The 18,402-nt window shown below is 38.7% G+C and overlaps 1 protein-coding gene across 5 annotated transcripts in view; it reads left to right on the forward strand.

Annotated features, from left to right (window-relative positions):
* LOC126469811 (fizzy-related protein homolog) overlaps positions 1 to 18,402 on the forward strand; it is a 170,535-nt gene that overhangs the window by 46,515 nt on the left and 105,618 nt on the right. For 3 of the 5 annotated variants that reach the window (XM_050097085.1, XM_050097087.1, XM_050097086.1), the window contains exons 1-2: positions 2,140 to 2,489; positions 12,639 to 12,779. In XM_050097085.1, the coding sequence (XP_049953042.1) occupies positions 2,454 to 2,489; positions 12,639 to 12,779 (177 nt within the window). In that variant the 5' untranslated portion in view covers positions 2,140 to 2,453. Of the gene's footprint in view, positions 1 to 2,139; positions 2,490 to 12,638; positions 12,780 to 18,402 lie in introns of those variants that run through there. The other 2 variants (XM_050097088.1, XM_050097089.1) reach the window with 1 other exon arrangement.

Genomic DNA, 18,402 nt, shown 5'->3' on the forward strand with positions numbered 1-18,402 from the left:
CATCGCACATTAATTTCACCTTGAACTTATACTTTACAGTACGTGACGCAAACAGAATTCCGCGCTTAGCACAACAAGACAATGAAATGAAAGACTAAAGTTACCACATACTGAATCAGATTTCATTGTTCATAGCCGATGTGTCGATTGACGATATCGTTATATTACATATTAGGGTCTCTTCCCATTCCACATGCGCATGGAGCTACATAAGAGTGATTGCCTAAAAGCTTCTGTGTGCACTGCATTTATTCTAAACTTGTCGTACAGGGTTGTATAGGCCTGTATTCGTTGATTCATCACTTAATAGTACTTCTTGAAACTTTGTAAGCTTTCTCGGTATAGTTTATCTATCTCCAAACATTTACCAGTTCAGATTTTTCAGTGTCTCCATGATGCTCTCCCATGGATCAAATATGTGACCACACGTGCTGCCCTTCTTTGTATCGGTTCAATATCCCCTGATAATCCTATTTGGGATGGGTCCAAACACTTGAGGAATATTCCATGATGGATCACATGGGTGCGCTGTAAGCATTCTCCTTTGTAGATGCACTGCACTTTCCAAGGATCTAACCAATGAATCGAAGTTTCCCACCTGCATTACTTACAACTCAGATTATGTGTAATTCCGTGTTATATCTTTACTCAGATAGTTGTAGTAGTTGACTGATTCCAATATTACTAATTAGTCTATCTTGTGACGAGCAGAATTTTACTTTTATGAACATTTAAGGTTAGCTGTCAATCTTAGCATTAGTTTGAAATTTTGTACAACTTTTTCAGGCAGCACTTCATTATAGATAACTGCCTTATCTGCGAAGAGGGTTATGAAAGTATTACTATCTCTTTGAAGGTAACGATCAGCACTGTCTGCCAGGTCATTAAATGACACATGGATAGCCAGGGCCTCGGTACACTACCTTGTGATACACTGAAATTTATTTATGCAATTAGCGACGTCCCCTCATTCGAGACAACTAGCTGTGTCATCCCTGGTTTTCTCAAACCATTTCAGGCAAATTCCTGGGGGTTCCTTCAGCAAAGTCGAGTCTGACCACCTGTTCTATTCCTCATAACGCACACTTATGTATTCCTCTCTCTCTCTCTCTCTCTCCTTGTGTGTGTGTGTGTGTGAGTGTGTGTGTGTGTGGTGTTATTACGAGGGTAATCCCAAAAGTAGGGTCTCCTATTTTTTATAAGTACATAGACCTGTTTATTTCTACAATGGTTTACATCAGTTTACAGCTTGAACATTTAGCTATTTTTCGACATAATCACCATTTCTGTCATTGCATTTTTGTAGACGCTGTGGCAGTTTTTGTATGCCCATGTCATACCAGCTCGCCGCCGTGCTGTTCAGAAAGTTATGAATCTCTTCTTTCACCTCGTCGACGGAGCTGAATCGCTGGGACCACAACTTACGCTGATAGGTACTGTGAGACTTTGAAAAAACTCAAACGGGCAATTTAGAACCGGAGAAGAGGAATGTTGAGCAAGGGCGTACAAATTCACCATGACAACGCTCGCCCACACATCGCTCGGCAAACCGTTGCTCTCCTGCAACAGTTTCAGTGGAACATAATCACCCACCCACCCTATAGTCCTGACTTGGCGCCCAGTGACTATCACCTTTTCTCTACGTTAAAAGAACATTTGTCCGGAAAGCGATTCAGCTCCGACGACGAGGTGAGAAAGAAGAACAGCATGGCGGCGAGCTGGTATGACATGGGTATACAAAAACTGCCACAGCGTCCACAAAAATGCATCGACAGGAAAGGTGATTATGTCGAAAAATAGCTAAATGTTCAAGCTGTAAACTGATGTAAACCATTGTAGAAATAAACAGGTCTATGTACTTAAAAAAGGGAGACCTTACTTTTGGGATTACCCTCATATCTATTATTATCGTTGTATCAGAGTGACAATTCCTATGCTGTTGTGAGATGATCCTTGGATGAGTTAAAAACTGTACATTTATTTCTGATGGCTAAAAAGTTTGTATGCTAGAAGCCAATAAAAATAAGAAAATGATTTATGTGCACCCAACGAGATCTGCCGTTAATTATCTTCGGCATGTAAAGCACAACTGTGATGTAAAGTCTGTGGTTTTCGGAGTAACGTCAGAGCAAGCATCTTTGGTACTGTATGTGTTTGTGTGTATGTGGCGTCGTATGGAGATATTTTTAAGTGGATTTGAATTTCGCGAGAAGTCAGCTTTGTTATTATAGAGACAAGACATTCCAGACAACTTTCGTAAACGGATTATAACATGTATGCGCAGTGTATGGAGAGACTTAAATGAACAGAACGAAATTGAATTTTGTTAAAGAGTGAGTGCATCTCAGTGCTGCAAACAATCTCAAAAAGAGACTGTCGATGTAATATACAGGTGAAGTGATAGTTCTGAGGCATTGTATTTGTGAATAATTTGTTAACAAGGAGGGTCCTGGATGACGGAGAACGATAATGTGAACGGCTGTGTAAAGGTATGTTTTGCAGATAAGTATTTCTGCTTTCGCATTGTTTACTGCCCCTCGAGTAAACTTATTTCCTTAATTTGAATTGATCCTGAAACTGAGGTGCGACTGTATTTCCAGTATGTGACAAAAATAACCAAAAATACAACATGAAATTGACCCCTTTAAAAGCTTTAGCCTGTTCTGCTTGTTCATAATCTTCAGGGAACCAGCGCATTGCAGAACGGTTCTAATTTTTGTTATCACGGTACTTTTTAAGATATAAAACGCAAGGAAAAATTTTAATTTTAGAGCGATTGTGTTATGCATTCTCACCTTGCTGTGTTAACTGCATCCTGTGTAAAGAAGAATCGTTCTCTTGGTATAATTACAGTCCCAGCATACACCATCTATGATGTGTGTGTGTACAACTAAAGCAAGCCCCCAGTGATAACACTTGGCACTCTGATAACACATCTGTGAGTAAGCATCATCTGCATCCATGGTGAAAAGAGCTTCATCGGGATGCTCTATGGAATGCCTTACCTGCATTAAATGTTTAGTTTTATAGAAGGCTGCACCTGGGCTGTCATACATTAGTAATAATTGCTGCAACTGAAGTACCCCCAAAGCCAGATGACAATGGATAGACGGGACTTGTGGGTCACAGTTGATCGAAGATTAGGCATCAAAGATGGGACAGTAAGTCATGATGGCGTCATTAGTTACCATTTACTGTACACAACTGCTCTCATGGGCAACATTTCACACCTGAATCTCGGCATCCCAGGACACAGTCTGTACTGATGAATGCCACAAAGCCCTGGGAGCTATACAGCCAGTGTGTAAGAACTGACCAGCCACCCATGTTGAGAGACACCTCATGGCCACTTAAAATTATTCCATATGTTGAGAGACTACCATGTCCTAATGTTTTGCCATACTGGTAGTGGAAGGCGGTATGGAAACATTGGAATATGCATTTATGCCTACCTGGCCACTTCACCAAACTTTTGACCCTCGACAGTATTAAATCGAATGCTGTCTATAGCATAGTGTTTGGAAGTGCAATTGTAAAGATAAAAGAGTCAATTTTATGCATGTCCTTTGGTAGTACTGACATTCCAGTGATCATCCATTTTGATTAGTATTTTCAGAGTGTTGGTTATCTCTGTGCAGTAAAAGGAATATTCGTTGTCATACTCATTTGAGAACACTTGTGGCAAAGCAGGAATCGTGCATTGTTGCCTGTGCCAAGATGTTAGTGAAAGTGGTTTGCCACTTCCTTCCTGGGACCTGTAATAAAGTGTGAAATGTGCACTTGCTGCACAACGCTTTTGTTTCATTCTGAGATGATATCTCCGTACAGTCAACAGTTTAGGTTGACAACGAATGAAGTGAAGTATTGAAAGAAAAGCACATAGTAAAGAAAAGGCTACTACAAAACCTACAGCACATGAAGAATGTTGAATAATCCACCTCCATTCATACGTGCTAAGTGAAACAATAATCAAAGTGTCAAAGCAATCTTTAGGTTAATAACAGATCCAAAGTATTCATAGTTAATGGAATGGCTGAACAATGTTTGTGTTGAGTAGTCATGGATTAACCCACGTCCTTAGTACTGAATGGACATTGGTGTCAGAATCTCCACTTACACTTATTGTGAATTCAAAGTTCCAGCAGCTTTATACACTGTTCTAATGAATTCATAAAGGATAACTAATTGTGACAAATGACTGCAGTCTTAGTGTTGTAGATGATATCGCCACCCTTGAATCGTATTTCAGAACACATGGCGTAACTTCTCTCCACAGAAATTGGGAAACTATTTATCATCTGAACATATACAAAGAAATTGTTTGCATAAATATACTGGTTTCTTAAAAAATATTTTTCCTGTGGACGGTTTCATTCTCAATTTCAAAAAGACACATCATATTTAGTCCTGCACATCTAGATGTTCTGCACCAGTGGTAAGTGCAACACAGGGTGAGGAAATAATAACTTTGGTTGAGATGTCAAAATTTGTAGGTGCCCATGTCGATGATAATTTAAATGGAAAAAACTCAATTTCAAACTCCTAAAACAGCTTAGTGCAGCCACATTTACAAGTAGTATCATTACAAATCTTGGGGAGAGAGAAATCAATAACTTGACATATTTTGCATAATTTAATTCAGTAATGTCATATGAAATAATGTTCTGGGGTAACTCAATGTTAAGAAAGAAAGTGTTCATTGCTCAAAAACATGCTTTGAGAGTAATATGTGGTGCTCACCGACAGTCATCTTGTAGAGGCCTGTTGAAGTAGTTGAGCATTTTGACTACTGCTTCAAGGTCTGTTTATTCCCTTGTGAAGTTTGTTGTAAATAATCCACTGCAGTTCAACAAGAACAATGATCTACATAATTTCAATAACAGAAGAAAAAATAACTTGCATTACTCTACATTAAGATTATTTTTAGCACAAACTGGGGGCACAATGCTGCCACCAACATTTTTGATCACTTACACGTTGATATAAGATATCTGATAGACAGCAAAGTTAAATTTGAAAGCAGACTGAAAAGGGTTCTCCTTAACAATTCCTCCTATTCCATAGAAGAATTTCTAATTTTGTAATGGCTAAAAGGTGATGGGTGGGATTTCTTAACTCTCAACAGTACTAAAAAGTTGTAGTTTATGAGCATGCATATGTTAATGTGTAATGTGCATGTAAAATTGTTCGTTCCACATCCAGTTCCTCGCAGTATCACATAAGTGCAGTCAGTTTTAGGAAAAATGAACTATTATATTCAGTTCATACTGAACGCTGCAAAAATCGTAGCTCCATTACATTGCTTCCGGCACAAGAATGTCCCCTTTGTTTGGACAGATGTGTGCCAAGAAGCTTTTCAGAAACTTAAAGATGCATTGCACAGTGATTAATGCTTAGTTCACTTTGATCCTGCCAAACGAGTTGTATCGCAAGTTGACGCTTCCTGTTACAGAATCAGTGCAGTGCTTTCACACAGAATTCATGATACAGACAGGCCTATTGCTTCTGCATCAAAAGTGTTGTACAAAGCTCAATGTAACTATTCACAAATTGAAAAGAGGCTTTGGCTATTGTGTATGGTGTCACCAAATTCCACCACTATTTGTATGGCAAAAAATTCTGCTTAGTAACAGATCACAAGCCTTTGTAGTCCTTGTTTCATCTGACGAAACCGGTTGCTGTACAAACTGCCCAAAAATTGCAAAGATGGGTTTTGTCTCAGTACCAATATGAGATTGTGTATCATCCAACAGCTCAACGTGGTAATGCGAACGCGCTTTCATGTCTTCCAATTGGCCCTGATAAAAACTTTTGACACTTCCGCTGCCTCTTGTTGCCTTATCGATGCTCAGGATTCTGAATTGCGTCAATCTTTTCGGCTGAGCTATCGGAAAATTGCACAGCCACAGAAGCTGATTCAAATTTGCACATCTTGGCGTCGTTCCTTGCATAGCATAAAGAACTCTGTAGTGTGCCGATACTTTGCGCGTCGGCATAGCACTGCTGTACAGAAAGATGTGATTCTTGTTCAAAATGACAGTGGACAGTCACGTGTGTTGATCTCTAAAGCTTCGCATAAAGAAGTGCTGCAGTTACTTCACAAAGAACACTGGGGTATTGTTCGTATGAAACAACGTGTCAACACTGTACTTGGCAGGGTATGGATGCCCTTATAGAACAGAAGACATCACAGTGTCATGCATGTGCAGAAAATCAGTCCACTCTGCCACAAAAATTCTCTGCTTGGCAGTCACGACGGCAACATGTGCATATACACTGAGCAGTGCCTTTTTGGAACACTCGCTGGTTGATGGTGGTTGACTCATATTGCAAGTTGCCTTTTGCTGTGCCAATGAACTCGACAACATCACATAGTGCAGTTCAGGCGTTGTCCTCTGTTTTTTGTCTCAAAGGTTTGCCTGAAGTCATAGTGTCAGGCAACGACCCTCAGTTCACATCACATGAATTTGAAAGAGTCTGTGATTGTGTGGCGTACAGCATCTAACTAGTTCACTGTTCCATCCACAGTCAAACAGCGAAGCAAAACGTTTTGTCAGAACCTTCAAGCAGCAGTTGGCCAAACTTCACAACGCACTCACCAGGGATCAAGCACTGCAACTGTTTCTTGCATCCTATCATTCACATCCGTGAGATGGACCATCGCCGACAGAATTGCTTCACAGCTGCTGCATCGGACAGTGCTCCACCCTCATGTCATGTGCAGAGTGATCCTTCTGTATCTCTTCCCCCAGATTTACAGATCCTGAGAACAGTGCGGCCACAGCAGCCACCAGAGGGTATCATCACGACTCCGTTAGATGACCCCATGGAGACGGAGCCTCTGCCCCCTCTCATCCAACCGATGGAGCTGGACCTGCCTACACTGCAGCAGTCGCTGCCTTCTTCATCTGGTTCATGGTAGCAGTAGGTGGACATGTACCCTTCTGGTCATTTTCCGGGGTACGTTTCCGCCAGAGCGCAGTCCAGATGGCGGGGCACAGCCGGAAGCTTGACATCCCCTGCAGCCACAGCTCTTGGCCCGATGATACGCCCACACTCCTGCCTCCCCCACCATGGTCATACTCCCTACACGATGACGGTCTGTCCCTTTGCGTGGGGAGGAATGTTCTGGCGTAACCACAAGCACCGGAACGAAGAAGAAGAACGCAAGACCAGAGAAGGTGGTGAAACTACATTGGCCAATAGTGCGCTGACCAGGACATCACCATGACAGGAGTGACATCTAGCTGAAGTGAATATAAGTGCTGCTCCTGCAAGCTCGGCCGGACATTAGTGGAGTATATGCAGAGGATTACCACTGCCTAGCAGAGCGTGCTAGGAGAACGGTTATTAGTGATCCAAAAACTGTGTGTCAAACTTGCGGGAACATTGCATATAGCCAAGGACTCTGAATTATATTGCCTGTTGCCCATCACTTGTGGTAACTTTTAGTACATTCAAGTTAATTATTGTCAAATCTGCTTTATTGAAATAAAACAACAAATTGCTTGAATTGTAGAGCATTCCGAGAACACTGCTTCCCTTAGGCACCCTATACGAGACGAGTGCGCAAGACACCACAGTAGTCATCTGCACAAAACAGTTACACTTAGAATATCTAGCATTCAAGTAGTCCAATGGATGTCAATCAGAAAAGGCTTGCACAGGTTCATCAATCTTACAGCACAATCTGGAATCCAATCTGACGAATCCATGCTGTCTGCTATGTATAGATGATACAAGTGGATTGCAGTGCCGGTGATTTTAATGTGGTAATTTTGTGAAGCACAGTTGTGACATCATACCGGGTGCTATCTGAGAGTTACTGAAATTTCAAATTAGTGTGCAAATTTTTACAGTTGCACTGAAATACTGCTAGATGTCTCCCCAATTCCCTTCTTGAATATTTATGACAGGGGGTTGCAAGCCAAGTGGTTTGATTACTTGTTTTGGAGCACATTTCCATTGCCATCTTTGCATAAAATTGCAGTTTTGTGATAACTACCTGGAAGAGCAGTGTGCCTGTATAAAATTGTGCTTGGGTAAACTGCTGTAGGAACACACCAAATGTTGAAGCAAGCTTCTCGAGACAAAACTTTGGATGAAGCACAGACTTTCAATAGATATAAGCATTTCAAAAATGGAAAATGGCTGCAGATCATCCGAGACCTCTGCAACACGTTGGGTATAAATTATGGTACATGAAAACGTATTCTCTCAGAAAAATTGTAGAGGGAAGGATTGTGCTGAAATTTGTGCTGCATCTGATTCAAGACAGTCCAGACTTTCTTTCGAGGGTTGTAATTGGTGATGAAAGTTTGGTTTATGACTATGATCCAGAAAATAAGCAGTAGTTGTTACAGTGGAACAATCCATCTTCACCACAGCCCCCCTCCTCCCCAAAATAAAAGAAAGATCAACAAGTCAAAGGTAGCCCTGAAAGATGATGATTGCAATTCCCCACTAACATACTCAGCAGACTTACCTCCATGTAACTTGTCCACAGCTCGTTGTCTAGTGGTTAGTGTTGCTGCCTCTCGATCACAGGGTCCCAGGTTCGATTCCCGGCAGGCTTGAGGATTTTCTCTTCCCGGGGACTGGGTGTTTGTGTTGTCCTCATCATTTATCATCATTATTGTCTTCATTGTCATCATTCGTGACAGCCACTAAATGGGACTGAGTAACAAAAAATTGGGTTGTGTAAAAACTGGGACTTTGTATGGGCGATGATGACCATGCAGTTGAGTGCCCCGCAAACCAAACATCATCATCATCCGTGTAACTTCTTCCTCTGCAAGATGAAAAATCGTTGATGGTACAAAGATTTGATATAGCAGAATCAGAGAGCCTGCTAAACACTTTAACAAGGAAAGATTTTCAGGATGTGTTTCAAAAGTAGCAGAAACATTATTATTGGTTTATTCCCTCCCATGGAGACAACTTTGAAGATGGTGGTGCAGAATAAGACCTAGGCAAGATGTAATAATTTTAATTAACATATTTCAGGACCTTTTGTACACCACCTCATCTGTAATGTTTGTATTGGTTGCTTTATGTTTATCGACTGGACAATTTGCGACAGTGATCCCAAAACCTGACGCAAGACATAATCCAAAACAGTCATGATTTATGCAAGGTATAAATGGCACATGTTAACAATCAACCAAAGATGCAATACAATTTCTGCTATCTCAACACTACAGAAAACATCAAACATAAATGTACATGCTTGATCTCAAAATGAGGCTGGATTAGCATGTATGCATGAAATTCGACTCCATCTCCTTTTGTGTAGACTATATATGCATGTTGTTATCGATAGTGAAGCTATGTACTTTTGACGTCTCTTGTCTGAGAACAACTTTTTCTCTGCTAAAGGCAATCTTTTTAAAGTCTTATCAGTATGCTATGTTTTCATGGCAAGTGTAGCATAGTGTTTACTTAGCAATCTTCTTACACTTAAGTGAGTCAATTTATTTTTTTTCCCCTTCAGGTAACAGTGTAACATATTGTAAGAAATTTCAGTCCCCACTGTTTTCAGACAGAATCTTTCACTCTTCAGCTTTGTCAGATGCTTATGAAATAAGAAATAACAGGATGGTTTCTGAAAGAGACTAATATCACAGTTCTGAAGAATATATATTTTTAATCCACGAGAGGCAGAATTTGTTCCCAAATGAAGCAGGTTTCAAGAAAATTTCGTTGTTGCTCCTCATGGATTATGAAAACTTTTATTTTTTTATGTTACGTTTATCACTGAAAGAGCTAGTTTTATCAGAGTACCCAGATTTTGTATGTGAAAAAATACAAATTGTAAATTTGAACAATTGATTTTTGTTTGTGTGTGTTGTGTATTGCAATCTGTAAACATTATGTGGTGTCACCGCCAGACACCACACTTGCTAGGTGGTAGCCTTTAAATTGGCCGTGGTCCGTTAGTATAAGTAGGACCCATGTGTTGCCACTATCAGTGATTGCAGACCGAGCGCCGCCACGTGGCAGGTCTAGTCTAGAGACTCCCTAGCACTCGGCCCAGTTGTACAGCCGGCTTTGCTAGTGATGGTTCACTGTCTACATACGCTCTCATTTGCAGAGACGACAGTTTAGCATAGCCTTCAGCTACGTCATTTGCTACGACCTAGTAAGGTGCCATATTTGGTTACTATGAATGTATTCTGAACAGATAATACTGTGAATCTTGTACCGTCAAGAGCAACGTTCATCATTAATGGATTAAAGTTAAGTATCAAACTAATTATGTCCCCTTTCTGAATTCTAATTCATTGTCATGTTCCAGACCTCACGTCAGTCTAGTTCTTCCCTCCTCACGCCAGCCTGCGTGAGCTAAAACGCGTGCATTTCAGTCTCCACTAGTAACGCGGTGTTGTCTCTTCTGCCAACACAACACATTATACAAGTTCAACATGAAATTTTTGCAAGTGTTTGCTTTTGTTGTCTTACATTCACAGTCACAATTTTTTCTTTGTTTAATAAATCACTTGATATTTCAACTTATGTTTCTAAAGTGATAATATGATGAAAATACTATTGCAGAAATTAAGTTAAAATCGACTGGATATTTTCAATATTGAAAGTTGCATTAACATAGCAAATGTGTATTGTAATTGCTTCAGTGACAATAAGTTACAGCTTTATTACATTTTTGAGTAAATGAATTCTCATCTAGTTGGAAAAGAATAAACATTGCCATACAGTACAACATTTCAGGGCTTTCTTCATATATGACAACAGCTCTATAATGTGGACAACCATGGTAAATTGAACTTGAATAAAACTGCGGACAGCTGTTAATTGATAATTCATTGACACAACCAGTTTCGCTGGTTTTGGCTACCCATGTTATAAAGTTGTTGCGATCAATAGCCTAGCAAGGCGAAAAGGACGTATTTCAAATAATTTAAGCAAAGCTCTTGTAATGACTATAGATTACAAGGGTGCTTTCCTTTCTAGTCACATCTTTGTTTTTGCTTTGTGGTATTACCTCTAGATGCTTTAATGCAGTGAAACCAATTGTGTCAATAAGTCATCAATTAACAGCTGTTTGTGTTTTTATTCAAGTTCAGCTTACCACAACTGAAAAAGTTGTTTTGTTGGACGAGGTAAGACCTCTCACTGTGTTTAATTGCCAAGAGATAAATGCATGAAACAGATTCAGAAGGATGTAGGTTGTAGTAGGTACTGGGAGATGAAGAAGGGATGAATACACTAAACAGATTCAGAAGGATGTAGGTTGCAGTAGGTACTGGGAGATGAAGAAGCTTGCACAGGATAGAGTAGCATGGAGAGCTGCATCAAACCAGTTTCTGGACTGAAGACCACAATAACGAAAAACTCAATACATTTTGATTTCCATTACATAACAGTTGTTTTTCAGAATAACCACTGTTCACTGCAACCAATATTGCCCAATAGATCCAGCAGCATTCCTGACCATCACACTGTGTTGTCATTTTGTATAATGTTGAATAATGTGCTCTGGGAAATAGCATTCACCTTTTGTATTCCAAGTGTTCTTGGTCATCAGTGCTATTGAAATGCAAGAGAGACCTGTTGGAAAGGAATTTTTTTTGTCTGATTCCATGCTAGAATTTGTATGAGCAGATGGTTGCCTGAGGTATTTTTGGTCCATTGTCGAAGTTTATCACATGTAAGGGAAGAAAACCTAACGGTCCATGATGCTTCTGGCATGAGCGTGTAGCAGCACTCTGACAGTGTGACTTCACTCAAGCTGATGCAATAATGCACATCACTGCCCTACAGGCAAGATCACTTTCATTCCGTGGTGGCATCACATTCTGTACTTCACTACCAGATTTATGACTTGTTAGGCACAATCTGGCACATATCTTCTACATACGTATCCCTATCGACATACAGATTCTTATTGAAGCATTATGCTTCTAACAACTGCAGTTCCATAAAAATAGGAATCTGATTTCACAAAGGTACCATAAAAGCTTAATGACCAGGTTATTTGGCACTCTTTGATGCTATGAAGGCATTATGATCTCTACACGGAATTTGCTGCAGGCAGACAGCTGTACACAGTTGGTAAGATTTGGCAACTCCGATCACATCCATATCCTTTCAAATTGCAGGAATATAAAACTAGAAAGAGAATTGTTTTAATACTCAATTTCATTGGAGTGTTACATGCTTTCGTTGTTTTCTCAATAACTTTCAAGAATTATGGGTGAAGAGGACTCTTACTTTGCAAAATAATTCACTGAGTCCTTTTTATTGTTGATATAACAGTAACGGTTGAACTGGGATAAGAGCTAGAGTGAATAATGAGCTTCCTGACATGTAGCATTACAGAAACTGATTCTAAATATTAGTCAGAAGGAAACGAAGGCAATACTGATGTGTGAAAACATAAATGTGATGGAAATGAAAAGTAGAACTAAAAAGAAAAACTTCGAGGGCATAAAAGAACTCTTCTATGTGAATAGAAAAGGTGTTACCAAGCTACTGGAAGAAAATTAATCTTACATTAAATAATCATAATAATCGTGATATGAGGAAGATATATCTGCAGTTTTTTGTGGAAGCAATACACTAAGCAGGAAAAGCTTACACATATTCTAATTATAATTGCTTTTTATTCCTTATTACAGGATAGCAGACAACATATCAGGATGTTTAACCACGATTATGAGAAACGACTGGTGTGGATACCTAAAGGAAATGAGAAATCAACTAGAAGTCCACTCAGTCCACCTAATAGTGCAAGTACACCATTCACACCCCCTGATTCTGTAAGTGTTTACTGAATGTAATTAATTCATAATATCCATTCCTAAATAGAGATAATGAGATATTATATAGGGCATAGAAAACCTGCGTATAAAATTTTTTAGTGTTTAGAGGAGATAAAAAGAAACACTTTTTTGTGTTACAGAAGTGTCATAGATGCACCATTTCCCTGCTTGGGGTCCATGAAGTTTTGATGGTAGTAGTGTTCATAGACAGTATTCAAACTGCTGTGTTATGAATATTGTTTTAGAGATGTTACTGGCCTCCTAAGGGCTTCTTTTAATGGAAGGAGATGAAGCGTTTTTTGTATGAAATGTTGATAAATGCCTCAGTAAAGCTGGTGGCCCATTTAGCTGAAGCTGTAGCCATTATTCACAAAGCACTTGGTTGTTTGCAGTGTGTTAGGCAGTCATTAGCACACAGATGCCAGTTTGCACATCACTGTAAACGGACAACCCTTTTAGCAACATCTCTAAAACCATATTCATCGTGTGACAATTTGAAGAGCATCTCTGAACATTATTAGCGAGGAAACAGTGCATTTATGACATGTTTGTCGAGTTTCTTTTTATTTTCTCTAAAAACCCAAAAATTTTGTGTCTGTAGCTTTTTACATCCTGTGCATTGAGGTTACGTGCTATCACAACAGTTGGTAAGTGGGACCAAAGTGACAACATTTTTATTTGTCAACCAGATAACAGATTTAAGTAGAAATGTAAGAGGAAACTATGAGGTTATTTTGAAAAGTAAAGCCTCTGAAATTTTATTTTAAAACTTATAAATCTTTTTAAATAAAACAAACTTTATTAACATTCTACAGCTTTATTCTCCATTTCTGTATATTTATTTCTCAACACAGTCGCCATGGTGATGAACACATTTCTCCCAGTGAGAGACCAGTTTGTTGGTGCCTTCACTGTGAATGTTTGACTTTTTGATAATCTCACCTCTGCTTGCACCACTTCGTTACCATTAAAGTGAATTCCTCATAGGTGTTCTGTAAGTTTTTGAAATACTTAAGATGTAAGTGGTGTTCTGCACTTGCATCACCTGTCAAAATGTTGTTAAATGAATAAGAAACTGTTGACAGGTTTCCAGTATTGTCTGTTTCATACTTGGTCTTGTAAGCTGATATACAGTCAGGAGAACGGTGTGCTGACCACATGCTCCTCCATATCTGCACCCACTGATGCCTGTGGGCTGAGGACTACATGGCGGCTGGTCGGTAATGTTGGGCCTCCATAACCTATCTGGGTGGAGTTTAGTTTTTTTTTTTTTTTTTTTTTTTTTTTTTTTCATGCCGGGAGTGAGCGTTTGAGGCCTCGACCATGCACACAGTTTTCTGTACCGCAGTTCTGCAGTGATGGCCTGTACACTCCTTCATGAAATTCCACTGTTACTGAGAGCTGTGCCTGTGTTATCTGACAGTTTTGCTGATGAGTCTTGTTGGTTGCTGTATGCGGTCATTCGCTCTGAGCTCTGTTACGCTTGTTGAAGTTAGCACTACCATTTCCTTCATTACGAGCATGAACAACCCAGTGTTGGACATTACTGATGTCAATACAATCATCATTGTAAACAGCTTTCATTCTTCTATGGATTTCATTTGGAAGCATGTTTTGTGCAGTTAGAAGCTCGCTTACAGCTTGTTGTTTCTCACCCGCTGAAATAGTTATGTTACACATTGCCATGTTAAATGCTACAATTTGGAGCCTTCTAATGGCAGAGTGTTGTAACTCATGTCAACAAAACAGGAAAGTCAACCACATGACATGTAATACCTCAACCCGAATTGAGAACAGAATAAAAAATTATAAGGCAGTACTTTGCAGCATTCCCTCACATATTGGAGTAAAAGGGCTCAGAGGCCTTTGAAAGTATGTGGGTAATTTGTATTGTTCTTGACTCAGTTTTTATATGTGAGTTGTCATTGAAATGTTGTCTGGCATAAAATTAGTTCAGATCTGTAGTTCATATAAGTAAGTCCTTTTGTGCTATAGGTTGTAAACTCCATAAACTGCTTGTAATAAATAAGGTTTTGCGGTGTAATGGTGAGGTCATAATTGTTAGCACCTTTCTGCTTACAATAATATGTAGTGTCCTTGTTCTCCAAACATGCATTTTTGCTAAGGTTATGGCATTCTTTTGCTTCTGCTTTCTGTTTTTATAAGTTGAGAATTAATACCCTTATATATTGTTGTTATGTCATTGAATACTTTCAGCATAATTACTAAAAATACCTGTAAATTTGTAGCACACTGATTTGCTTAAAAAAATTTATAGGAAGAAGCTTATTATTAGTTCTATATTCCATAATTTAAGAGATTTATTAGTCTGCATAGCAAGTAATTATTGCTTGGCACACTACTTTTACTTTTAAAGAGTGGTATGGCTACACATCAAAATTATCATAGATCTCTGAACTTTGTCACATTTATGGACTGCTGTGTGTGTAATTAATAAACTTTCCTATCTGTCCACTGTCAATTTTTAGATAAATTAGATCAAACAGTCAAGTACATAGAACTGTTATAAGCTGATTTCCTTTGACTTTAGTCATAAAATAAATGAAACTCGGAGTAACTAATAAAATTTGAAGTAGGTAGATTTAAATACAGTACTTTCAGAAACTAATTAGGTACTGTGGTTTTCAAAATGCAAGCTCAAAAGTGCTCCAAAATATATTGGAGAAGGCAGTGTGTAATATGTTAACCATGCATTCATTTGGTATGATTTGCTATCAGACTCAAGGTTCCATATGAAAAATAAATAATTATGTGACAGGGAATTTACTTTATTTCTATTTCTTTTCATCTTGTTCTAATAATCTTAATATGTGTGAGTAAGCAAGTAAATTAATTATAATTTTTTAAAATTTTATTTATGCACTGTTTAACTGAAACAGGTCCTCATAATAACTTATGGACAGTATTTTGAAATTATATTGCTCCTGTATTACAGCAGCATCTTGCAGAAAGTCCAAATATTCTCAAACCCTATCATGTTAAAGTAGCCTTTAAAAGTGGATAACATGCTGGTATACAAGTTATGACACAACCTGAAAAGTTGAACAAACAAATATGATAAATCAGGTGTGTGTAATATACAGTACACCGCATGTGATACTAGATATACAGGGTAGACACGAATACATTATAAACTAAGATATAAAGAGTATAAACACATGTTTAGATTGTGTAACCTTGACAAATCATCAATGGCCAAGCTCATTCACATTACAGGGCTTCCACCTGTAGGAATTGATGGTCTCAGTGTGCCACATACACAGAGTAAAGGTAAAACACTGGATCTGTTGGAATAACTGGACATTTTAATGTACAGTATTAAATTTGAGAATTTAGTGAACAAGGATAAAACAATCAAAGTAAATTACTTCTTTAAAAGCTTTGTGGTAATGTTATAAACTGCAATGCTAGCTTTCAGTGTGAATGAAGAATTGCAGTACCCCAATAGGCATGGTCGCAAAATATAACATTCCTCCAGATTATGCACTAATGGCATGTGAGTTACATATATCAATATGATGGGTTACAAATAATCCATGACTAGTTTTTATGTGTGTCTTTATTGACTGGGGGAGCCTGGGGGGAAGAGGGGGGGGGGGGGGGGGTCTGGTAGCTACCTTCAATGAAAACATGAGATGGCTCTTGGCTGTGTTGAACTACAGATGGTCATGTATAGTGTACACATTAGTCCCATTGTATTGTACAAGCTGGAAAACAATCTCTTGGAAGCCATGACATGTGCTGTTGATCTAGGATGCTGCAAATTACAAGAAGATACCATATGGGCACTATGGACATGGTGCCTGATAAGAGGTCTGTTGAGGGAATTTAAGTGTTCTGATGCTTGTTGTGGTTTGAGTGTGGAGGTAAAAACTTGTCCTTCCAAAACATGGTAATTTTAATGTTATTAATATTATAAATTTGATTGAGCTGAATTAATTTCTTAAAGTGAACAAACCTGTTTTTTTTTATGCTGCATGACTAGTCAGTCTTGCATTCCAAATTGAGTTTTATGCATCACTTAGTTACAGTGTATCATTAAAGCATAGCAGCAGACACAACAAATTATGTGTGTACCTCTGGGTAGAAGCTGACTGTTGCAACATGAATTACATTTTTTTAAAAACTATTATTCGTGGGAATCAGAAAACATCAATGATGCAAAAGACCTCACCACTCTGTGGTATGTTTTATAATTGTGTAATATTAAAGACAGTTGGTATTTTTATACTAAAACCTACCAGTGAGTAAGTACAGCTAAGATGTTGTTAATGGCTTGCACAGAATACCCCCCCCCCCCTCTCTCTCTCTCTCTCTCTCTCTCTCTCTCTCTCTCTCTGTGTGTGTGTGTGTGTGTGTGTGTGTGTGTGTGTGTGTGTGTGTGTGAAGCAGAAAATTGTCGTGCATACATGGACCAGGTGATTTGTCCGCAGAACAGGATTCATAGAACGGACAGTTCCTGGATGGCTTAAGACTAACTTTGAATTTTCCTGTACTTTAATTATGAGGTTCACACCAGAGAGCCTTTACACATCAAAGACGTGAGGTGGTATTAAAGTTTCTGTCACGCTGCATTGGAAAAAAAATATTTTATTTGTCCAGTGTGCGTGCTTACTTCTGCTTACATGGAAAATAAGGCTGAGTCATATATCTGCCTCAGGTTTTCTCTTTGCACAGGATGCACTGTAATTAGTGAATTTCTCTTTATTGAGTAGTCATTTTATGTCTCATTTGTACAAATTGCACCAAAACAGAAATAAATGCTACTAGCAAATATACTGTCACACTGGTTTTGTTAAAAAAAGTTGAGGTTATCCATTCTTAGTGTATGATTATTTTCCCGTCTTTCACTTGCCTGAAACTCCAATTTATTTGTTTGCAGCAATTTACTGGACCTCTATTTTCCTTATAGGTAACCGCTAGTGCAAGTGTATTAGTGTCTTTATCTCCGCACAGATAACATGCTGTTCAGTTCTTATATTGCCTTCAGTTTCTGCAAGCACAAAAGTGGCTTGTTGTGTCTAAATACGAATGTTCAGCAGATTAGATATTATAGAAAAAAAACACACATTTCAGAATAAATGCTTGTGATTTAAGGTCAAAGAACTAAGATGAGTTGAGGGCTAAGAGGCAACGCCACATAGGCACTCCACCCCTGAAGTAATCTTCAGTCCACAGTGGTGTGTGTACTGTGGCTATTTTATGGATAGATTACTGTGCACTTTAATACTCTAAGATGGACTGTGGTGAACCATGGTAGATATTATTGATGGTCAACAAATGGTCTATCTGTATATTGCAAGTGTTTTCTCAGAACACTGCAAGTCAGACAATACAAATTCAGTGGTTCCATTACATCTTGCATGATTGTATTTTGTGATACCAGTGTCTAAAATCCTTGCTGGATCTTCCATTATAAGATAGGTCTGATGTGGTCCTAAAACTTGTGTTCTGGGAGGAGTGGGATTCTAGTCCCCATCTGGCCATCCAGGTAGAATTTTCCCATGTTTTCCCTAAATCATTTAAGATGAATGCTGGAATCATTCCTTTAAAAAAATAAAAAAGACAATGATGCTTTCTTTCTCATCTTAGTTCAGTC

This window comes from Schistocerca serialis, chromosome 3, assembly GCF_023864345.2.
Source record: "Schistocerca serialis cubense isolate TAMUIC-IGC-003099 chromosome 3, iqSchSeri2.2, whole genome shotgun sequence".
In the NCBI taxonomy this organism is placed as follows: domain Eukaryota; kingdom Metazoa; phylum Arthropoda; class Insecta; order Orthoptera; family Acrididae; genus Schistocerca; species Schistocerca serialis.